The 24,574-nt window shown below is 40.6% G+C and overlaps 1 protein-coding gene across 2 annotated transcripts in view; it reads left to right on the forward strand.

Annotated features, from left to right (window-relative positions):
- Positions 1 to 8,020, forward strand: part of vax2 (ventral anterior homeobox 2) — a 31,510-nt gene extending 23,490 nt beyond the window's left edge. For both annotated transcript variants that reach the window (XM_035994153.1, XM_031289950.2), the window contains one exon: positions 4,114 to 8,020. In XM_035994153.1, coding sequence (XP_035850046.1) covers positions 4,114 to 4,602 — 489 coding nt within the window. In that variant the 3' untranslated portion in view covers positions 4,603 to 8,020. The remainder of the gene's footprint in view (positions 1 to 4,113) is intronic.
- The last annotated feature ends 16,554 nt before the right edge of the window (positions 8,021 to 24,574 follow it).

Below are 24,574 nucleotides of genomic sequence, written 5' to 3' on the forward strand. Positions count from 1 at the left end.
CCGGTCTAACCCTTATACTAATTAAAGAGCAGCCTCAGATCAGACTAAAATAACTGTGTTTGAAGAGATTGTTTGTGTGTTAACATCGTGTGTTTGAGACACATGTGACCTCTGTAAGTAAGTGTGTGTGTGTGTGTGTGTGTGTGTGTGTGTGTATGCGTGTGCTCACACAGTCCTGCTGTGTTTGCATTGTACCTTCATACAAGCTTTATACATTGTTTGTGTGTGTGTTTCCATGTGTCGTCTGGCTGTTGTGCAATCAACAAATGATTATGAAACTTTCACAGGCTTACGCATTTCTGCTGTTACAGGAGTTTCCTTTTAAGTCGTCTGCTGTCAATCCCCATTTATAAGGGATTACATTAATGGATTTCTACGAAAAATCACGAAGAGGCTGATGGAAATAGTGGAGAGATAAACATGTTTGTAGCGTGGTGTAATACACTCGTCTGTTCAGCTGATTTTTTATTGAAACAAACATGTACTTTGTGCTTCATGACATTAATCCTTTTAAGCATTTTTTTTTTGCTTATTTGTTATCGTAAAATTGACAGATTTAATAATGCAAACTGGTTTTAACAGAAAGAAAAAGTCTATGGTCTTTTAAACAACTTCTTCACACTTAAATCAACACCACAACAACAGAACTTTCTAGTTTTCAGATGTGATTGAACTAACCAATCAGAAGCTCAGAATAATACTTAATGTAAATGTCTTTTTTTTTTCATAAAAAAAAGAAAAAATCACTGATTCCCGCTACTCAATGTGACAATTTGCTGCTTTTCTCTGTTTTATATAACTGTAGATTGAGCATGTTTAAGCTTGGACAGTTGGTGGAACAAATCAAGAGGCATTATGTTGAGCTTTAGGAATTTGTGATGTTCATTGTTTTACTATTTTCTATTTCTTGAGGGGACGTTAAATTGGGAAAATAATCTGCAGATTACCAAACAATGAAAATTAACATTATTGTAAATACACCTACTCACAAAAAGTCAGGGATATTTGGCTTTGGGTGGAATTTCAGGATGAACTTAAAGCCACTATAACCTTTACAGGTGAACTTAATGTGACCTTCTCTAAACTTTTGAATGCGCATGTCCAACAGCTCAATGTTTCAGTACTTTCTGCACAACTTACCGTTCTCTAACAAGGAGCTTAACGGCAAAATTCACAACAGGTGTTTAATCCATGAATCAACCAATAGATGTCCTGGTTCAATTAGAATTGGTATTTAAACAGTCCTCCTCATCATGCTGTTCGCATTTTGACATCATGAGACCAAGATGACACCTAACAAGTGATCAACAGTACCTCGCCATTGCAAGGCTTCAAACAGGATGTTCTCAGACGGAAGTGGCAACTGAGCTTAGAGTGTCACAGAGTGTCATACGCAGGTTGCAACAGAGATACAGAGAGACTGGAAGAGTCACAGAAAGGCATAGAAGTGGACGTTCATTGGCCACATCCCACACTGATGACAGCTTCATTTCCACTTAACTCCAGGCACATTTAAGGGAGGTGAGCGGCACCCAAGTGTCACGTCAGACCAGTCGAAAGCGTTTACATCAGCGTGGTCTGCGTGCTAGACGACCTGCAAGGGTACCTGACCACACCACCAGGCACAGGCGTCATTGTCTTGCATGGGCCAGGGAGCATTTATGCTGGACGAGGGACCAGTGCTGTTCTCTGATGAAAGTCGATTCACGTTGAGCAGAAATGATGGCCGCCAACGATGTTGGAGACGTCAAGGAGAGCACTATGCATCAGCCACTGTTGTCATCAGACGACCCTTTGGTGGTGGTGGTGTTACAGTGTGGGCAGGTGTGTCTAGTCAATACAGAGCCCTACACTTTCTGAATGGTACAGTGACAAGCCCATACTACCTGAATAACATCATTAATACAGTCATTGTGCCCCTGCATGAACAACACAGGCCTAATTTCATCTTCATGGACGACAATGCTCCAGCTCATCGAGGTCGCATCATTAGGGAACTGCTGCTGGAGACTGGGGTACCTCAAATGGAGTGGACTTTCTCCAGACCTGAATCCCATAGAAAACCTATGGGATCAACTGAGTCGCTGTGTTGAGGCCCGTAACTCTGTACCCCAGAACCTCAATGACCTGAGGGCCGCCCTTCAAGAAGAGTGGGATGCCATGCCTCAGCAGACAATAACTCGACTTGTGGACAGCATGAGACGTCGTTGTCAAGCTGTAATTGATGCTCAAGGGCACATGACAAGTTATTGAGACATTGACATTTTTTTGCTGTGGTATACCCACCACTGTTGTTGGCTTTTGTTTCAATATATGTTTGAGATGAGGAAATCACCATTGCATGCTTCTACTTAAATGCCCTACTTTCATGATATAATACCACTGTAGCTTGAACTTTTTACATTTTCCATAAATTTCACCCGAAAGCCAGATATCCCTAACTTTCTGTGAGTAGCGGTATATAGGCCTACATATTAAACTCAATCACATGGACCAATTATTATACCTGCCCTTCTAAATCTTATAAATAACTTAAATAATACATCAGAAAAAATGAAAGATTGGCTGCATAACTGGCGAGTTTGCTGTATCACAAATAGGGTTTCACAAAATAGCTTCAATATCTGTACTGAACTTTAAGGTTAACCTTGTACAGTAATGATTTATACTCTTGTCACACATCCAAAGAATCACCACATCACTACATCAAGAGTAAAACAAGTCATTCATTCTAAGGTTCTGTTCTCTTAAGGTTTTTTCCGAGTTTACTTGTTTCTAATCTCTTTGTGAGTGGTTGTTGAGGGATGATACTGCAGTGGGTCTGTAGTGAAACTCGGTCAGGATCGTATACATTTTTCATGTGTGTGATTCCTCTCAGAGGTGGCTGTCCGTGCAGTGATCTTCTGTGACCCCAGCGTGCCCTCCAATCAACATCCCACCCAGCCCTGACTTTTCCACACGCTATACATTAAAGCTGCGGCTGCACTCCATCAATTAAACATGGCGAACAAGGACAGGCAGAGTTCACTGAGCTTTCCTCAATCTGCTGCGGGTGGCATGAAGGATGCAGATGTTTTTTCCTTTTGTTTTTTTAATTTTACATTTTCACATCTTTGATTCGTGGGGCATTTGCATACTTCTATTCTCCATTTTCGAAGGCTGTTTTCAGATTTTTGCACACATACTTCAATATCTTTCTGTTTTCTCTATCGTGACATAATATTCCCACTCTGCTGTATAGCTGTAACGGTCCCCATACGTAGGCTACATTTCTGGCCTATTAGAGCCTTGAAGTGTGAGAGAAGATAAAGTGCATGGGACCAATCGTGATCAAATGTGCAGAGAAAAACAACAGAGTTGATCCAATGGCTGGTACCAGGGGATTACAGCATCTCTGCATGTTCTGCACGCATTTATGCATGTATGACTGGTTTAATGCTAAGGTGTTGTGTGCTCTCACCGCTCACAACCGTGAGTTCACAGAGCTTGCTACTGCATAGATATGCATCAAGCAGTGGTCTCAAATAAGTCAGTTACTGTACATGTGTGTTCAGCCTGTACTTAAGCTCAGAGGGGACAGAGCGTTTGCCGTTGCAGCTCCAAAACTTTGAAATGGACTGCCTCTGTACATTAGACAGGCCTCCTCTCTGTCTAATTTAAAACATCTTCTTAAAACCCACCTCTTTTCTTTGGCTTTTAACACCAGGTAGAGTGTTGATCTTATGTGTATACTTGCATATTTGTATTGTGTTTGTCATATTGTATTTTATTTATTCTACTTATTTCTGTTTTATCTTTTTGTGCAGCACTTTGGAAACCTTGTTTGTTAAAATCGTGCTATATAAATAAAGTGGATTGGATTGAAACTATCAACTTTTTAATATCAGGATGAGTTAGTGACACATTAGTGATCTGCGCACATTATAATGTTCGGAAGAAGAAAACAGCGTGAATGGTTCATGAGTTATGAATCACTTTTAGCAGTAGAAGCTTTGTTCAGTTATTTTTATGATGTAAAGAAACACATACAACTTTTTGTTTTTCTGATTTTACTGGTGACAAATAGTTTAGTACAACAATGATAATGTGAATCTTTCCTCCTGGTTGTTGCAGGTCAAGGTGTGGTTCCAAAATCGACGGACCAAACAGAAGAAGGACACCACCAAGGATTCAGACAAACGCTCCTCCTCCTCAAATGAGTCGTTGGCCACCTGCAACATCCTGCGCCTTCTTGAGCAGGGCCGCCTCCTATCGGGCCCCGTCCCGCCACCTAACGCCCTCCTGGGGCCCCCACATCCATCAAACGGCTCACTGCTGGGCAGCCCAGGCGGAGGCTCCTCCACCTCTCCGGGGATCAGCAGCAGCACTCCTCCCAATTCCCTACCAGGGGGGACTTTTGGGCTCTCGCTGCCCTCTCTGGGTGGCACCTCACCGCGGTTGGGCGTCCCACCGCCGCACTCCCTCTGTTTCTCCATGCCGCTGTTGGGGGGCGCTCATCATGAACTGACATCCGCCTACGGCTGCGGTTCTTCAGCTTTTGAGCCGTACATGCGGCTGGACAGGAAGGAGGCAGATCTGGGAGGGAAGAAGACAGTTTCTTAAGTTATCTGTCCGTCTTTTAGGACACCAGGGTACAGGAACTTGTCTTTGTAAGAGCGTTTCTGCTCAGTCTGCAGCCTATTTGACACTTGAGTTTCAGCAGATGGGAACGAAAGCTACCTGGATCATGAGAAATGTGAAACAGGAATAGACCAGGTTGAGCAGAGCGCCATTTTGTGCCACAGCACTGTTGGGCACACTGACACAAAATAGTGAAAAGGACGTGATGTGATGGAGACTCTCCCACATAAAAAAAAAAAAAAAAACTTGTGAATTTTTTCAAAAATACTGTGTGTGTATGTTGCGTGAACCCTGACAGACAGATGTTGTTATCACTGCTCTCTTCGCAGTGGTTTCAAGTGGCTCTTCACTTTTTGTCCCGTTAGTGTGTGTGTGTGTGTGTGTGTGTGTGTGTGTGTGCGTGTGTGTGTGTGTGTGTCTCTATACAGGCCTTCATTTACTGTTCAGGGAAAAAAAAAACTTGACGTGCATAGTTCAGACAGAATCACTGTCTGAATGAGAACAGTGGTGTTTCAAAGAAAGCAGTTTGTACACATTTCGGTACATATTCCTGTACAAGTGGCCATGTTTGATTTTAGTTGATGTGCTTTCACAATATGGAAGAAACACTGAAAAAAAGAATTGTAGCATATTAATATCAATCTGTTTGGTGTCCAGCAGTAGTTTTTGTAAATTCTTTATTTGGTTGTGTTTGTGTATAAAATAATGTGTGGTAGGATCTGAACAAATGGTACAGAAATCACATATCTAGATCTGAAAGTTTAATATAAAAGAACATGAGAACAACAGTTTTGTGAGAAAGCTGGTTAGACTCTGCCAAAGCATTTATGGATTAAGTTTGGATGGATTAAGGTGTCGCACTTGTGTCCTCCAATCACTGAAGCAAGTCTAGGTCAAACGGAGAAATGATCTTTGAACCCAGATTCACTTTTCAATCTTTGATTCACAGAAATGTCTAAAAAGACGAAAGCAGAATTTTTGGAACAATTTTACAGAACCAAACTTGTGTAGGCCGGAAATGAAAGCCGCTTTTCAAGGAGTCAGTATATCTCAGTCAACACTTGATCCAGAGATTTCTGTTTTGCATCTTGTTCATCCATGTGGTTGGGACTAGAGCTGCAACCATTAGTTAATAAATCGATGTCCATCGACTGAAAATCAGTCTGCAACAATTTTGATAATCCATTAAACCTTTTTTTGTCAGTTTTCTAGCAAAAATACCCAAAGAATGTTCTGGTTCCAGCTTCTAAAATAAGACAATTTGTTCTTTTCTTTTCCATGTATGACAGTGGGTCTTTGGGTCTTAAATCACAATTTTTTCACAGTTTTTAAATCAAGAAAATAATTAACAGATGATTCGATAATAATCGTTAGTTGCAGCCATAGTTAGGACCAATATATAACACCACAATGAGCCATGACAGCTGTAGAATTTGCTGCAACACTTTTCTTTTTCTTCTTTTCTTAAGTTGCAACAGCATCGTAACTATCAGAAGTACTGTTTCATCAGGTCATGTCCATAACCATAAGAAATCTGTTATGTATTTTTACACAGGAAACTTTTAATGTGCATGCTTAGGATGCAGCATCACATGTGAAACATTGTCTTTTTAATATTTCTCTTTAAATTGGTATTTGTGTGTTTGCGCCATGTTTCCCCCTTTTGATGTATTAGAATGACTTTTGGCTCGCCCTCCTGTTAGACGTCAGCTTGTCTTAAACGAAAAGGTTTCCTCTGCTTGCTCCTCTTTAGCACTTTATGTTTGTAGGTTTTTACACATCCTCCTGTATCTCCCCCCGTTAACTCCTTATTAAGAACAGCTTTAGGAAGAGTCATGGTTTGGAGTATAGTTCATTCTTGTCAGAATTAAAGCCAGAAAGGCCCTCAGTTATTTCCAAATAAACTACAGTTTTCCTTCAGCTACATTTTTTATTGATTGTTTTTAAGCTAAATTGACTTCAGGATCTGAAAACAGTCCACTTTAAGACACACATTTCTCTGTGGTTGAGAAAACATACGTTAAATTAATGCATGATTTTTCCTCCATATTTGGCTTTAGCTTGTTGTCCAAAGAAAATCAAAACTCGCCGGCGAAAACCTGCAATTCCCTAGTTTGCCCTCAATTTGTGTGTGTCAGATGAGTTCCCACCCTTTTTCATAACCTCTGTCTCTCGTCTGTTTGCTTCTTCTCATTTCCCCACGTATCTATTAATTTCTAGGTTTCCTGTCATTGTGAGGTTTAATATGTTTTCCCTTTCTCTCACACTCGCTGAAGGAGACCTGACACCTATTTATAAAAATGACATCAATTTACAAAGTTGCTCACTCGTAAAGGCCAGGCTACGTTTAAAACATCAGAGCATGTTTTGCAGATAAGTGCATGGAAAGGTTGTGACCTCAGCCTATGAAGGCCCCCCCCACCCGTCTGGCAGCTCACCGGGCCTTTTTGCACCCGTGTAGCGCCGGCAGGTAGCAGGTGATTTGTTGTTTTTGTTGTATTCAGGCCCCAGCAGTGCTCCGAAAACCCCTGTTATCCATTCACGGCTCTTTGCAGCGGTGTACCTGTTCTGTTGTTGAATATTATTTTCTATAAGCACCATCCATAATTCACACACTGTGGCATCAAATATTAAGCAGAGAGATGGAGCTGAGAGGTCAGGAGGCTTGCTTCTCATGTAAGGCCAGTGTAGCCTTTCACAAACCCTCTTTTTTTCCTTTACTCACAAGAGGGTCGTTTTGCTTCATTGCTAATTTGCTTTCCTGTGGTGTTGTAAACAAAACAGTCTCTGTTCCCCTTTTTTGCTGGAAATATATATAAAAAATGTTGCATGATTTAGAGCTGCACAAGATAGTGGGTAAATGAGATCTAAATCTTCTGTAAAACGCTTAGTTAATCTCCTTTTCAGTTATCTGTCAGTCAGTGTTACAGGAGAGGAATATCAGACATTATGGAACAGATTTTTTGGTTACAAAAAAATCTAACACGCCACATTTTCCTTGACGTTCAGAATCCGCACTGACTCCATATTCTGTCACTGTACAGTGGTGTTTTGTAATGTAAATCTGCAGTTACTGTGTTGTAGCTACTACGTGAAGCTTGAGGCAGACGGTCAAAGAAGTTAGATGGCACTTCTCTTCAACAGAAAGAAGCTTTGTAAAGCCTTGCATCAGTTAAACAAAGCCTTGTTTTTTTTTTTTCTTTTTTCCCTCCATTCCTCTGTAGCTTCTTTTTCAGGCAGTTCCTTCTCATTCCAGCTGAGTGGAAGCGTTGCTTTTGTTGTGTGCAATCTGTGACATCTTGCACTTGTTTAGGTTACCACCATTTCAGAAGCATTAAAGGCCTTCTCGTGGCTCTCACTGCTGCATCAGGAGTTTTTTCTGATGGGTAAAGTCCTTTGAGATTGTGTGGAAAGATTTCTTTATTTTAAAAATGAACTGATTTATTTTTTTCTTTATGCACAGCCAAGGCCCTGCAAAGGCCATAACTTCTTTTCTTTAAGCAGTAAAAGTTACTTAATGGCACCAGCTACTACTTATGATGAACAAACTCTATGTACATAGATATAAACGTATATATGAATATATATAAATGGGTCTTTGCACAATGTATCTCCATGTCTGCTCCATGTAATTTTAACAGGAAAAACTAAATGCGACAGAAGCTTCAGAAAAAAAAGACTTTATATATGCTTTACAATTCTTTGTCTCATTAACATTTTGCACTTATTTAAGGAGGCTTACTTCTGTTTCTGGGCTGACAGAGCTGTTTCTACGCTCGGTCAAGATATTGTACAATATGTATATGTATTTTTATTCATATGCATATAAATATATGTCTATGTAATTTGGCTCCTGTGTTCTGTTTTCTTCACTTTCTCACCTGCTTCAAGGCCACGCAAACCAAAATCCGAGATACTTGTGGACAGTTTTTTAGCCTTCATAATGGAGAAAAAAAGTTATTTCCTCATTTGCTATACAGAAAGGTGTGTGTGTGTGTGTGTGATATGAATCTGACTGCTTTTAGAGGAATATTCAGTAAAAAACCAAAGTCAACCAAATCTACAAACCTGTTTGACATCTTTTGACATGTTTGAGCTTTTTCTATTCACACTGACGATTTGGGGGGTTCCTTTGCTCACTTGCGGCTTTATTAAAAACGTTGGCTTTTTTTGTCAAGGCAGTGGACATGTCACCTTCTCAGGTCTCTTTGTGGAGGCCTTTAAATACTTTGCACCTTGAATTCTGTTTTGGTTTGGATGGTGGCACACGGATGGAATTGACATGCCTACATTGACTGGATGAAAATATGAGAATATACTTTCCAAAATGTGGAATGACTCAGGCTATCCTGCTGTAATAAATAAATCTCATTTTCATGACAAAAACAAATATTTTGTTGAAATGAAAAGTTAGTGGAAGAACACGTGACTGCTGGTCACACTACCAACCAATTTCAACCAAACGGTTCTAAAACTAAAAGTGGGGTACTAATTTGATGCCTGACAATCTCTTTAGAAAGACTTACATTTCTAAAGACCTAAAGACTTGATCCTGTAGTTTGAGTAGTTGTAATTTTTGCAAAGCACAAGACAACAAAACGGTTAGTTTGTTCTTTTATTTGTAACTGTGATGTTTCAACTGATTAAAGAGCATACAGAGAATGCAAAGTATTCTGTATATAACTGTCATTTAAACATCAGTCGCATTACAAATACCATCTCTCGTTCTAATATTGATTACCAATCTTGAGGTACTTTTAACTTAAGTAAATTCTGCTACTTTATACTTTCACTAGGCTACACTTCAGAGGCAAATATTGTACTTTTTACCCCACTATATTTATTTGATAACTTTAGTTACTTTGCAGATTGGGATTAATAAAATATATAATCAGTAAATAAATGATGATGTATTATTGGTTAAGATACAACTTTATTGATCCCTGAAGGGACAATCACAAGCTACCCAGCAGCATCTTAGCTCAACCAGTTAAAATGGTGTACACATTAATGTATCAATAACTAAAATCCAATTAGATAATATATTTGATTCTGAAATGGGCCATTCTGCATAACGAGGACTTTTACTTTTGGTACTTTGAATATATTTTGATGCTCATACTTTTGTACTTGTACTGTGAATGCAGGACTTTTACTTGTAGCAAAGTATTTCTAGACTGGTTTTGCAAAAAACGGAACACTTTGGGTTTCCATAGCTAAAGGCCTGCGATGCAGCAGCTGTCAAGGTTACATGTCACCTGGATCGAAACAACAGGGATGCTGGCTGTGTGACGCTCTATGTCTTTGTTCAGTAGACAAAAACCCTTCAGCTGACTGATTTAAACGTTAAATGTGTCAGCTAACTCACACTTTGATCATTTCCTATAAACTCTACCAACAATGTTTCAAATGAAGAATAAATAATATAAAGAACAAGTATAGGTTTTAGGAAACACACTACACAGCGTGTATATCCCCCAGATTTCAGCGAGGGGCACTTCTCCAAGCTGGGACAATTGATCTGCAGGGTGCCAATTATAGTGATTGGCACCTTTATTTGAGCGACGAAAAGGCGAGAGGGCCAGCAGAAAGGAGACCAGATGGGTGGCCTGTTTCAGGGGTGGGGAGGAGGGCAAGGAGTGGACGGACAGGAGGAACTGCCCTGCAGCAGAGGAAGAAACTGTGGTGGTAAACAGCTTCCAGTGAGGAGCAACAGAACTCCACTAATTTGGTTTTTATTGGTGGTTTTAATTGCTAGTCTCTCATCAGCGGCCATTTTTACTAAAGAATATAAGGTTGTGCTGTTATTTCCAATTAATATTTAGTCTTTTAGTCGGTGCACAGGATGTTAGCTGAAAACATGCAAACATGTGAACTTGGTATATAGAAAACCTACAACTCCTCATGAGAATAAACTCATACAAGCATAATAATCAATGAACAATAATATTCTTTTAAGTAAATTCCTTTAAAATGACTAAGAAAGTCAACACCACTGACTAAACTCTAATAACTGACTCAGAACATTTTCTCTAGTTTCCTGTAATTAGTACCGAATTACACATTTATTTCCTATTTCGTAATTGTTTTTAAATGTTAAATGAAATGTAATAGAATAAAAATAAACAGGACAAAATGAATTTCATGCTACAAAGTGTTTGCATAAGCCGTCATGCGAAACAAAAATCGTCACTTTTCAGAATAATTACTCAGTATCATTTAGCATCTACTATAATGTACCAGTGTATATTTCAAACCCATATTTAGTGGTATCTTGTATCTGGTAGTAAACAGCAAGAAAGGTTCATTTATATGTTGATAACACCATGATTTATATCACTTGATTTCTATTTGGCTTAGATTTCAAGATGTCATCAAAAATATGTTATCGTTTTAGGGATTTTGATGAGAAAAACACTCAAAAATGTTTTTGGATATGTATTTAGCATATATAAGCAGTATATTAACATTTTGTTTAATATATAATATAGTAAAATGCATGGTTTAATATAAAATATATCTTCATAGGAAAAGTTATTAATGGGGACAAATACTTTATTAATAAACACTTAAAAAGTACCTATAGCTGCTTACAACTACATTATATATGTGTTATGAACCATTAATCAAATGTTTGTATTCAACTTGTACTCTTTTTATATTTCAATACAAAGAAACAAATGAAAGAAAAAGTGTTGTCTGTCATGTGCACCTGATGCTTCCCACTAGTCTCATGTTTAAAAGTTAGCTCCAGATCAATTCCACATCAGCACTCAAAAGCTCTCAGCTCCATGTTGGCTCTGATTTTTCTTTTAACAGCCACCGTATGTGTTTGTGTGTGATTCAGGAGGGTCCACAGACCTTTAGGAATGCATCACTTTCCTACCTCCCTCACTATTCCTCCTCCTCCTCCTCCTCCTCCTCCTCCTCCTCCTTCTCCTCCTTCTCCTCCTCCTCCTCTTCCTCCTCCTCCTCCTCCTCCTCCTCCTCCTCCTCCACCTCCTCCTATAAAGCAACTCAGCGGCCCATCAGGGGGGCCCCGCCACTAATTAGGGTCACTAATTGGGGGGCGGCGGGGGCAGAGACCCCTCCACACCTGCACGGTCATGTGACATTCAAAGAGGTGCGTAGGGTCAAGGGTTGCGTAGTTGGGGGAGGGTTTGGATTAGTTTGATTTAACGGCTCGAAGAGAGGGGTTAAAGGAGGAAAACGAAAGGGTAAAATGATGGACTATAGTAGCTGTTTATTGGCTATTGAGCAACTTCACTAAACATGAATTTTACAGTTTAGATTTCATACATTTATGCTTTAACAGATTATTTATTTTCATCAGTGTGTCCCACCCACTTAAAGGTGTCTATCAGCTTCACTATTTGAAAGAAACAGACAAACCAAACCAAAAAGCTGCAAAGTCAAAATGAAAGTGTATCGTGCACTAACTTTAAAAGAAGTGTCCAAACAGAAGGAGTGGATATGCAAAGAAACGTAAAGGAAGTGTGAGACGGCAGAGTGAAAGACATGTTAAGAAATCTGGGCGGGGACACACTGCCCAGTCAGAGGTTAATTGCCAGGTGACCTTAAGGGCCGGACAGCTCAGCGGAGGCCCCAAGCCCGCCTGCCTCTCTCAGCTCTCGTGGACTAAGTGATGTCTGCTTGTTTTGACACGATTCACACAAGAGTCGGGCTTAAGCTCGCCGAGAAGATTCACAGCTGCATTCCTGTGAGAACCAAACCAACCCAAGAGATCTTCTTCAGAGAGAGGGAATGTTTTTCAAATGATGCAAAGGAAGCATATGAGACGATGAAACAGGGGAAGAAGAATACATAACATATTAAGGAAGACAAAGAAGTTAAAGAGACACTTAAAGCAAATTAATCTGCTGATGAAGATTGTGTAGGAGCGATAGCTCTAGAACAGCTACAGTACTATGTCCTATCTCACAATGTTGATCAAAGTGAAATATAATTTGTGTATCCGCCCCGTGATTTGGATCTACTCAAGAATTTAATGGGTTCTTCCTTGGTCCATGCTACACCCTTCCACTAAGTCTCATGAAAATTTGGCCAGCAGTTCTTCCATAATCCTGCTATCAAACAAACAAACATAATTAAAACATAACCTCCTTGGCAGAGGTAATTATATAACATTTTATCTGTTTTCATATTGCAGCTGAGTACCTTTTACTGATGTATTGCTGTGCAAAGTGCAAACACATCATTGCACTGTTCCCGTTTTTCAATTTGTCAACCTTTTACAGAGCTGAATGAATCTTGCCTGTGCATACAAAGAGGAGCAGCTGAAGATGTAAAACGTTGAGCTTTACAAAATATTGACCGTTTAGCGTGCAATCACGTATTGTTTTGTATTGTGCTGTGAATCAGTGGACAGAGCTTCCAATTTACTTTGGCCTTGGCTATAAAGCTGCTTTTGCGGGGGCGGGCCATTCCTGTGCTTATTTTCCTCGATTAGGTCAGTGGGTTTTCAGAAAGTGGTTACACCTCAAGGACACAAGATCTTTCACCATTAACCACAACGGTCTTGAAAGCTCTGACTCCCCTTGAGTTAGAGGAAACTTAATGAATTCTGCTTTCAAATCCACCATAATGCACAGCACTAATGCACAGCAGAGTGGTTCCTTCACTAACGAATGCAAGGTTTTGTGCAGAAACCTTATTATTTTCTATCATCATTGCATACTTCAAGACTCTCTAAAATGGCGACGCATTCAAGCTGAACCGACAATAACTAATTACATATTCAGCGACACTGAGTAGGAATGTGTTATTTAGAACGGCTCACGAAGGTGAGGTGATGATAAGCAGAGTGCAGTCCGTGGTGAAAAACGCAGCTAACCACATCCAACTTCACATGTAACGTCAAATACAACTTAATAGTTAACTTCATGTTGGAGTTGTAAATAAATCTTCCTGGATCTCAAAGTCAGACATCTCTGATTCAAGTTCTTACCGGACACCCTACAGCGGGCCGGTGTTTCAGTAGCCAGTTTTCAGTAGTTTTTACACCTCGAATGTTTAAATGTCAGTCACTTGTTGCTACACTGCAGTCTTAAGTATCTTATTGAAAGCTTAAAGGGCACTCGTCTCAAATTTTCTGAGAATATTTGTGTCCCCTTACTTTTGTTTAGGCAGATCATCCCTTTCTTCATTTATAAAGCAGTTTTGAGTGATTGCCTTTCTTCATCATGATCAGGAACTATATTTTCTGTGTCCATGGCATGTGAATTCTGGCTTTGTGTCTTTATTAATCGTTGCTTCCAGGAAGATATTTCTAAGAGCTGTAATTGACTGCTTGTGCTAACTGCTGTTGTTTCGTCAGTTTACAATGATAACAGTGGCAGATACCACTCAAAATTCACGGTAGTTTTTTGAAAGATGTGTCTCTGCAGAAGATAACAAAGGCAGTTTTATTTTTTATTTCTGGCTAACGATTTTGCTAGCAGATTTCATGAGCTGTTGCTAGTTAGCTAATTCAGTAACTCTAACTCCTTGATGAGATGAACACTATCTTGGGTTGTTGGCTGTGGTTGATAGAGTTGACAACGTTAGCTTAAAACCTGATAGAGTAGCATCCAGGATCAAACAGTGGGCCTTTTTTGAATGTAACCTGTGCTTGTAATCCAACAAAATAATAGTTAGCAAATAATATGTTCCTTGCTGATTTGCATTTCATGTTAAGCAGTTTAATCCATATCACACTTGCTCTTATGTTTTTTTTCCCACATAGTCACAGATGAGCTATGATTGGAATAGACTAAAAGCTAACAGTGGGGACAAATTGACCTGATTTTCAATGCTCAGTATTTCAACATGAACGTACACTTGTTGATCTAAAATCAAATTGTATTTAAATGTACATTATCTAAGATTCAAATGCATACAGTATAAAATCATATAATTTGAAATTTCTGTCAAATTTGGGTGTATTTTAGGGTGTTATTTGTCAAATTTAAAGGGGTGACAGAATGGTTATATAGGGTATTTAACACTGTTCCTTAAGGTCTCCGAATAGGGTATGTAACATTGGTTGGGCTGAAAATGGCCTGGGTGCTGTTCTATGTGCCCTGATGCAACCCTGTTAAACATCCCTATATGAAACAAGAGGTTTTCTGCCTCATGTGGTATGCTCATGAATATTTAGATGAGCTGCGCGCTGATTGGTTGAGCGAAGCACACACACACACACACACACACACCGCTCCCCTTTGTGCCCATGTCCCCCCCGCCACCACACACACACACACACACACACACTGCACGGCAACACAATCCCTTTTTTGCTCAGCGCCACCTTACCGATAGACTTCCAAACTACAGACATGCTCAGACATGCCCAGGTGCCCCCGGAGCAGGAATGGCTGGAACAGCCGCCGAGAAAATATCCCCGGCTGGCTTCAAACTTCATTTCTGCCCCAACACATAAACTCATCAACTAATGTTACTGTACAAAGCACCAGAGACAGAGTTTCGTTACAGTTTAGTCATCCTCCAGTGTGTCGCGCGCACACACACAAATGCAAAGTTTCGACGCTTTCATTACAACTAGTGTTGTTGTAACGTTACCCTTGGGACATAAAAAAAACTCCACTTCGAGACAAGGAATCACAACTCACCCTGTAGCTAGTTCAGTGTCTCAGCGCGGGAACATTTAGCGGAGAGTGAAGCCCACAAGCACGTCTTCTGTGGCGCTGCGTTAGATCCACAAGTCCCGCTTCATTGTCCGATATCTACTTGTTCTAAACACCTTTTTCTGGGCCAGTATTCCGTTGTACAGCCTGGAACACTACATTTACGACCGTGGTTCATTTTCAATATCCTTGAAAAACTTCCAAACTTTCTGACTACTGAAATAGCAGACAAACAATGTATACAATTTCTGAGATCTGCACAACCTAGATTCAGAAGACCAGCTGGTCTCAGATCAGTGGCCTATGTCAATTTTGGGGCGTGACAAAGGTACAGACTAGAGCCAAATAAGGTACAGCCACCGAGTTGACGTCAACTAAATTTCATTAGCTTTGTTGAGATTCGCCAGTTTTCAGCAGCAGTTTCAAATTGTGTGATTTGCAGGAAAGGGATGTCAATGGGACTTTGAGGTACTATGTATGCCTATTTTACACACCGAACTGTCATAATTCAGCTATGACAAGGTAAACTTGGTTTTGCATTCTATCACCCCTTTAACATTTTATGGTTAATGCTGCATCAACTGCATTCTGATCTTGTATATTATACCTATAATCAAGTCCAAAATAAGTTTTACTTTCATTTTGTGAGAGCAGCTGGTGTCACATATGAAAATGTCTAATTTTTAAATCTTAGTTTCACACTTGAATCATCCCATCAGGCTCAGCTTGACCCTCTGCACCCCTGGGGTCACTGCAGGTTGCCCTAATTAGTAACAGGGACCCAGTCCATTACCCTATTTGTGTCCTCCTTAATAGAGCCAAAAACGACCACACATGAACCAAGGTTACTAGCCGGACCGTAACCTATAACCTGGGAACTTCACTTCGTTCTTTACCTCCATTCATACTTCTTTCAGCTGGACTGCAGCAATCCGTTTAGTCACTGAAAAGGGAAAAGACACACATGCACACAAGAGATCATTTCCTCGTTCTGCGAGGACACACACACACACACACACACACACACACACACACACACACACACACACACACACACACACACACACACACACACACACACACACACTCAAGCACTCATACATCCTCATGTAGAGCATTTCCGGGCCAGACCAAAAACAGAGGGAGCTAGTGAGAGAGCTGGAGCAGGGGCTCATAACGGGAGTATTGGGAAAGAGGAAGAGAGGAGGAGGAGGGTGCTGAGGCAGAGGCAGAGGAGGGGCCCCTCTCTGCTTTTCAACGGACGTGTGAACAAAAGCCTAGTCAAACTGTTGGGCCTGAAGCCTAGGGTGTTTACTGCTCTTGTATCTATAACCAACAAATCAAAGATCCCCCTCACCACCATCACCATCACCACCCCCACCTCCACAGCTCAACTTCCCCTGCTGCCCCTTTTCCCTTAAGCTGCCTGGCTTTATTGGGAACAGCAAATTAGGGAACCAACCATCTGGGTGTGATCACCAATTACGGAGGGAAGCTGTCAGCATGCATTAAGGCCTGCACGGAAGGCGGGCGTGTCAGGGCGGCTTTTATGAAGAGGGAGGCAAGGGAGGGAGTTCAGGAGCGAGAAAGTGATTGGATATGATTAAAAAATCAATAGAAAATAATGAAAACCTTTTTTGTAACCTTGATGTGTGTGTCTTAGGAAAACTAAGTCATGCCATTATTTGCTGCTTTGCCTCTCCAAACAAATTTGCATTGTTTCAGAAGCGAGGATGAGTGAGTGCACTTTTTCAGAGCGACATAGAGCGACCATGTAAGCGATATAAATATGGTAAAAACTCAATGCATGCTTATGGGCGGCCCCCTTTTGTCACTGCTCACTGGCACAGGCCATGATTCCCTGTAACACTTCTCCTCCGGCCAGCTTTCTCACAACACAATAGAGCCGTCATTAACTTTTTGCTCCATCGGAATGCTGAAAGACCCTGTCGACCAATCGCCCCCTCGCCTCCCCTCCCTTCCCCTCGTTCCACTATGCATCCCGCTTTTCTCTCCGCTTGATGGTTTTCCAGGGCCCTAATTTGCGAAGGCCAGGTGTGCCCACAGTTAGGGGGGTGAGGAAAGGGGTGAGCATGGGGGGAAAAGGGGTGGGTGGCACACAAAAGGGGTTTTACAAACCAGACAGCTCGGTCTGTGCCGACTTTTTTCTGGCATATTCTCAAAGGTTTTTTAGTCGTTTGAATTTGTTTTCTGTTTGTGTGAATTTAATCACTAGATCAGTGGTTCCCAACCAGTGTGTTGGGACCCTCCCAAAAAAGGTCCCAAAATGAACCTGAGGGGTCACAAAATGATAAGTAGGAGATGAAAGCAGAAAAGCATCTTTCTGGTGCACAAATCTGTGATAATTTCACCTCTTTATGCCTCTAAAAATCATTGAAACAAAACAAAGTAGACATTTTTAATGATGAGGGGTTGCAACAAGTGGCTTTGTTTAAAAGGTTCACATTTTTGGACTTAAACCTGCAATAACTGTAATAACTAATAAATATTGTTTTGGCCACTCAGGGGCAACAAGAATAAAACATATTAGCACCTTTTGAGTTGACATGCCGAAATCTGCAAACAGTTGCAGATTTACACATCCAGCAGATATAGAGCAACATCAGCATTTATTTGAAGTAGAGTTTCTGCTCACGTGATGAATATGAGTCCAATATTCACTCTGTTTTAGCTCTGTTTTGGTGGAGACCAAAACAGACTGCCATTTGGTGCATGGCAGGTATAGCATACAGTGGCTAGAGCTTTCTCGCTACAAGTAGCTGCCTGCTGTTGGCGATGCTAAGACAGCAGTGAGAGTGAACCAGAACATTAAAGTTGTGTGCCAGAAAACCCCAAAAATTAGCTGAAAGATGCTAAAACGTTCCATAAAGCTGAGAGGAACTGCAAAGTTAGGTGATCAATCTTTGTTTTTGTCGCTAGCAACACCTTTCACATTACATGTACTCATTTGATCCTCTTTTATTATAAAAACATTGATTATAGCTGCTTTAATTTCTTTATGTAGTTCTTTAGGTGCAGATTATGCATTGCATTCATGCACGTCCCTCTGTGTTGCTGCTGAATTGGATGTCTGGGAGTTTATGTGCAGAAAACTGTGGTTTCTATGTGATGTGTCACTTTGAATATGTGCTCTGGCGGTGAATATGAGTATGAATGTGTGAATGAGTCTTTGTGTGTGTGTGTGTGTGTGTGTGTGTGTGTGTGTGTGTGTGTGTGTGTGTGTGTGTGTGTGTGTCTGAGGGTAATTGGGGGATGAAGGGGGAGCTACAAGTCGCTCCAAAGTTGTTCACCAGCCAGCCTGCTCGGCAGCTTTGCTTTTTTGTTAAGACACAGCGGGCGGGTGAGGACGGGGGTGGCAGCGGTGGGCAGAGGAGGAAGAAGAAGAGGGGGGAAGGACCAGGACTAATTGCCACTAATTGAATTGGATGTGCTGATCAGATGGGAGGCTGTGGAAGTAATCTGAGTTGTCACAGCAGATAACGCTGGGCTGTCGCAGAGTGTCCGCCTCATGTGACAGCCTGTAACATAGCCTGCGAGAGGGCACCGGCCCCCTTTGTCACCACCACAAAAGGGGAGAGAAGCAAAGTTGCCAGTTACAGTGAGCAACGATGGGCTCAGAGCGGGAGGAAGGAGTCATGGAGGGGGGAAGAAAAAGGTGAAGGGTGGAAGAGGAGGAAACAAGGAGGGGAGAGGTGACTGAGATGAAAGAAGAAAACTGAGAAAGGAAAGAGATGTTAGTGGATGAAAACAGTGGTAAAATGAGATGAAGACATAAACTGGTAGGGGGGGGGCGAGACTGTGGATGGAAATTTATTTTCAGTGTGGAAATCTGCAGAGTGTGCAGGTTTTATTCACAGCAGGAGCTTTGTGTGTTATAACTCAGATGGACCACTGGGTCCACATATGTTAGACACCCAGAGACCCTCTTTTGCAAGACTTATATAGAAGAACAGCATTTAATATCATTATTGTGGTTAATTATCAATACATAAAAATAATAAACAAACTGTCTGTACTTGCCAAAAAGCGAGTTTTGAGATTTTGCTGCTGAGCATCAACTTACAAGCAATTAGTGTGCCAGTGAAAGAGTTAAAGGTAATACAAAACTGTGAAAGTCTACAGGTATATCTGGTGGGGTTAATGTCGTAGCATCAGGTTAGGTTTGGGTTCAGTCACAGTAACTCACTAAGCGATCCACATGCAGCAGTAGTCAAGTTACAGTTGAACATCCACTTTTTTCAACATTGGAGAAAGTTTTTGCATTGTGTACATTCAATTTTAACCTGATTGCAACCTCTCCACAAACTAACTTGTTACAGGTTACTTTAGGGAATAAATATCTAGTTATGAAATGGATTTGGTATATATGGATATATGGATGATATGGATTTTTAAAATTATCAGACACAATTATCAACAAAATCACAGAATTAATTATGATAAATCACATTAAGTTTTTAGGTTTAATATTATTGTTTTTATATCATTGTAATGTATTTTAGTAGAAGCTGTAACCTTATGTAGAGACAATACACAATTAGTTCAATTAAAAAAGTTATTACATTAAAGGTCCCATGGCATGAACATTTCACTTAATGAGGTTTTTTAACATTAATATGAGTTCCCCCAGCCTGCCTATGGTCCCCCAGTGGCTAGAAATGGTGATAGGTATAAACCGAGCCCTGGGTATCCTGCTCTGTCTTTGAGAAAATGAAAGCTCAGATGGGTCGATCTAGAATCTTCCCCTTATGACGTCATAAGGAAGAAGGTTACCTCCCCTTTCTCTGCTTTGCCCGCCCAGAGAATTTGGCCCACCCATGAGAGAGAGAGAGACATCATGGCTTGAAAACAAGCGAAGCATGGCAGTTGGTCAAGGCCACACCCCCACCCTCCACCTTGCCCCCCCTCTCTCCTCCTCAGTAGCATTTAAAGCTACAGACACAGAAATGGCACATCCTAAGGAAAGCTCATTGTGGGACTGGCTCTAGTGCAGAGATGTCAAACTCAGCTTCACTGAGGGCCACACTGGAAAATGAGAATCACATCAAGGGCCAGATGTATAGTTTATAGACATGTTTTTATTTAAGAGAAAAGTCAAATATCCTTTTTTTTAAGATTATTATTTGGGCATTTCCGCCTTGAATGGATAGGATAGCTAGATAGAGAGGGGGGGGGGGAAGGCATGCAGGAAATTGTCACAGGTCACACTCAAACCCTGGACCTTCTGCGTCGAGGAATAAACCTCTACAAATGTGTGCCTGCTCTACCAATTGAGCACAGAAGAGTAAAATATCTTTGACCGTATTATTGTATGTCTTATAAAGTCTTCTTACTTACAGTTTGGGCAACATAAATTCCTAAAAAAGTCAGAAAAAGTTTCTCAGCCATCATAGGGAAAAAAGCCAAAAAATGTTGCAAAAAAACGACAAAAACATCGAAAAAAGAAAGCGTCGGAAAAAGCATCAAAAAACGTCGAAAAAATTTATTGTGAACCTAAATTGATATGCGGGCCGGATTAAAATCTGCAAGGGGCCTGATTTGGCCCGCGGGCCTTGAGTTTGACACGTGTGCTCTAGTGGCTGTAATTCTGCACCAACGCTGAATTTTGGGAAAGAGACTTCAGATACAGTATTAGGGGACCACTAAGGTCTATATAAAAGAGACTTCAGATACAGTATTAGGGGACCACTAAGGCCTATATAAAAAAGACTTCAGATACAGTATTAGGGGACCACTAAGGCCTATATAAAAGCATCCAAAAAGCAGCATGTCATAGGACCTTTTTAAGGACTTTTTGTTGCCCGTTTTAGCTGCTACCAGCTGTCATCAAACTGAAAAAAAGTTTTTATACCTCTAGTCAGTCAATCAGTTCTAGTATTGTAAAAACTGAAAGATTTGTTTTCATCTGATCCTGACTGTGCTTCTGAAAAGACACACAAATCCCAGGCACACCTGATGACTGTGGCTACTAGGGGTGTACGATTCAGAAAATGTCACGATTTGACTCGATTCCGATTTTTAGGCCCACGATTCGATTCAGTATCAATTCTCGATTAAAAAAAACGATTCACAGTATGTACATGTAGTTACTTTTCCCATGTATGTATGTATATGTGTATATATATCTTATACATCCCTTAGTACATTCATGTGGATTTTTTATTTAGTTTATTTTAGTGCTGTCAGTTAAACGTGTTATTAACGGCGTTAACGCAAACCCATTTTAACGGTGTCAATTTTTTTATCGTGAGATTAACGTTCTTTTTGGCCTAGCAAACTTTGTCGTTTTTTTCACATGCTGTTGCAACAACTAGTATCGTTAGAAAAACTACAACACCACACCGGATCTAGCTAGACCGGAAACAAAACAACATGCACCTCGCACACACTTGTTTGGGCTTGCGAGCCGGCCAAAGAGTAGTAGGCTAATGTTACGTTTTGAGTGGGTGGCCAGCGTGAGACGCCGAAATGGATGCCAATAAGATTCTGAATGGAAAGTTTACTTTTAAAACGTTGTCGAGGGGGACAGTAGTTTCACGCATACACAGCCTGTACGACACGGAGAAAGTAGCCCAACTGGAACTGCTGCAAAGTGCTGCAAACACTGTCTCATTAACCGGTGATCACTGGACGTCAGTGAGTAATCCAAATTATTTAGAAGTTACTGCACACTATATTGACTATGTATATCAGCATACGGTTTTAGGACTGTGTTGTTTGTTTGGTTTTTGACTGTTTTTGTCATTTGGGACATTGTCCACCCCCTTTTTCGTCCAGGAGAATTGTTACATTCCTTATTAGAAAAACGTGAAGGTTACAAATGTCCTGCTGTGGCATCCGGTTTTTGGACCATTTTGTTTGTACTGTATAAGCAAAGTGTTAGTGTTACATCTCAGTTAGGTTAGGTACTTGTAGGAATTGTGCAATAATGACAGATTCACACATTTTTCTTTTGTTTATAGTAAATAAATAAACAATTACAAATCTTAAAGTCAAGTTCATAAAGTAACTTTCTTTGCATTCATTTGATTCCCAATTAACATTCACTGGTAAGAATGGCTTTCCATTGTTAATATGTACATAAAAACAGTTCTGAAATGCAAAATAATAGAATTTTATTCATGTGATAAAACATGCAATTAATCGTGATTAACTATAGAAATTTGGTGATTAATCGCTATTAAAAATATTTATTAAAATTAATCATATTATTCATGTGGATTTGTTTGTTATTTGTTATTTTAACATCCTGTTTATGATGTATATGTATGTTGTGTGTGATGTCTGTAAGCTACTGGGACCTTGAATTTCAATAATCAATAAAGTATCTATCTATCTATCTATCTATCTATCTATCTATCTATCTATCTATCTATCATGTAATTGCAATAGACATACAATAAAAAAAAAAAAAAAAAAAAAAAAAATGAATCGATTTTTAATCAGTAGAGCTTGAATCGCGATTTGAATATGAATCGATTTTTTTGCACACCCCTAGTGGCTACATATAAACGCTTGTTTGCTGATGTTGGAAATGATGGATGATGATCAGTAATTTGCCTCTGAGCTTTGTTATGTTTGTGTGGATTCCCAAAGCACACCTGCAATCACTGCAGCTGTACAAAATACTGTACAACCGCTGCTGTTGATCATAAAAAACGATTCTAAAGAGTACAGGACAATGACAAAAAAAGACAAAAAGAGAGAGAGAGAAAGAGGGGGGGGGGTGAGAAAAAGAGTGTGACTGTGGGTCTTTCCCAAGCCTGCAGCAGTCCAATTAAGCAGGATTTCTCCCACTCCACATCTGACTCACACACACACACACACACACACACACACACACACACACACACATACACACACACAACCACAGCTGTGCAGTCAGTTGGTGCTATTGAGGGAGGGGTTAAGTCTTGTCAGCATGATGAAAGCCAGCCAGAGTGTGTGCATGTGTGTGTGTGTGTGTGTGTGTGTGTGTGTGTGTGTGTGTGTGTGTGTGTGTGTGTGTGTGTGTGTGTGTGTGCGTGTGTGTGTGTGTGTGTGTGTGTGTGTGTGTGTGTGTGTGTGTGTGTGTGTGAATCTGAGCGTGCACGCATATATGTGTGTACTACTGTATGGCAACATACTCTGCAGAAATGAGTGTGTCTGCGCAGCTCAGTGTGCATGAGCGTGTGCTGTGTAAAGGGTGAGTTATGCATGCAGTGGGCATCCCGGGGCACGCAGATGTGTGTGTGTGTGTGTGTGTGTGTGTGTGTGTGTGTGTGTGTGTAGGACTAAGCCCTGGCAAAGCCCACTGCAAGGGGTCAGGACCTTTACAGAATCAGTGTCTCTGCATGTCAGGACTAATGGAAGGCCCCCACCAGCTGCACAGAGAGGAGAGGAGGAGGAGGAGGAGGAGGAGGAGGAGGAGGAGGAGGAGGAGGAGGAGGAGGAGGAAAAAAGATGAAGAGTGAATAAAGACTGTGGTGGGAAAAAAGGGATGGAGAGGAAAATTTGGGAGTGGGAGGAGAAATTCCGAGGAAGAGGAGAAGAACACGTCTGGAGTGGGAGGGAAAAGGAGGATGGAAATATTGAGGAAGAAAATGTTTGAAGATTGGAGACAAAAGTGGTTAATACTACAATTTTAGAAAGAGAAATGTTGGGAAAACATTAGAAAGCAGAAAAGGAATTTAAAGGATTTATAAATGAGAAACCAAAAGACAAAATGGATAGAAGGAGGGAAAGACAGAGAGGATGAGCAACAATGCAAGGTAAGGATAAAAAAGAGTGTCGGGCAAGGTTAAAGGGAGGAGTAGTGATGATATGATGGCGGGATGGAGAGAGAAATAGAGGAGGAGGAATGGGTGTGGCCTTGGTGATGAATACAAACGTTTTTCATGTCCCATCTTCTCTTTTAACATTGTGTTTGTAAATTGTTTTGATACTGGACTTTTACTTCTTATAGACCTTTTAACCGAACACTTGCAGTGTGGTGTGGACTGAAAGTGTAACCTTGTGAGAAGAGACTGACTAATGCTGTGAGACCAATGCACAGTTTCAGCTGAATGAGAGCAAGTGAGGAGTTGTGACCAGCTTAATCTCAGTATTTAAAACAATAGCAATTTTTATTTGTTCAACAAATACCAAATAAGGTTCTCAATCCAGCCTGCATGTATATGTGGACAGTCTGGTCTTGACCTTTGCCCCCTGAGACTTTTACAGAGCAGCATATTTATATCCTACTGGTTAAACTTGAAGCAAGTCATGTTTATGCATATCGGTGTGTGTGTGCAGTATATTAATGATCA

Source organism: Sander lucioperca, chromosome 17 (genome assembly GCF_008315115.2).
Source record: "Sander lucioperca isolate FBNREF2018 chromosome 17, SLUC_FBN_1.2, whole genome shotgun sequence".
Taxonomy (NCBI): domain Eukaryota; kingdom Metazoa; phylum Chordata; class Actinopteri; order Perciformes; family Percidae; genus Sander; species Sander lucioperca.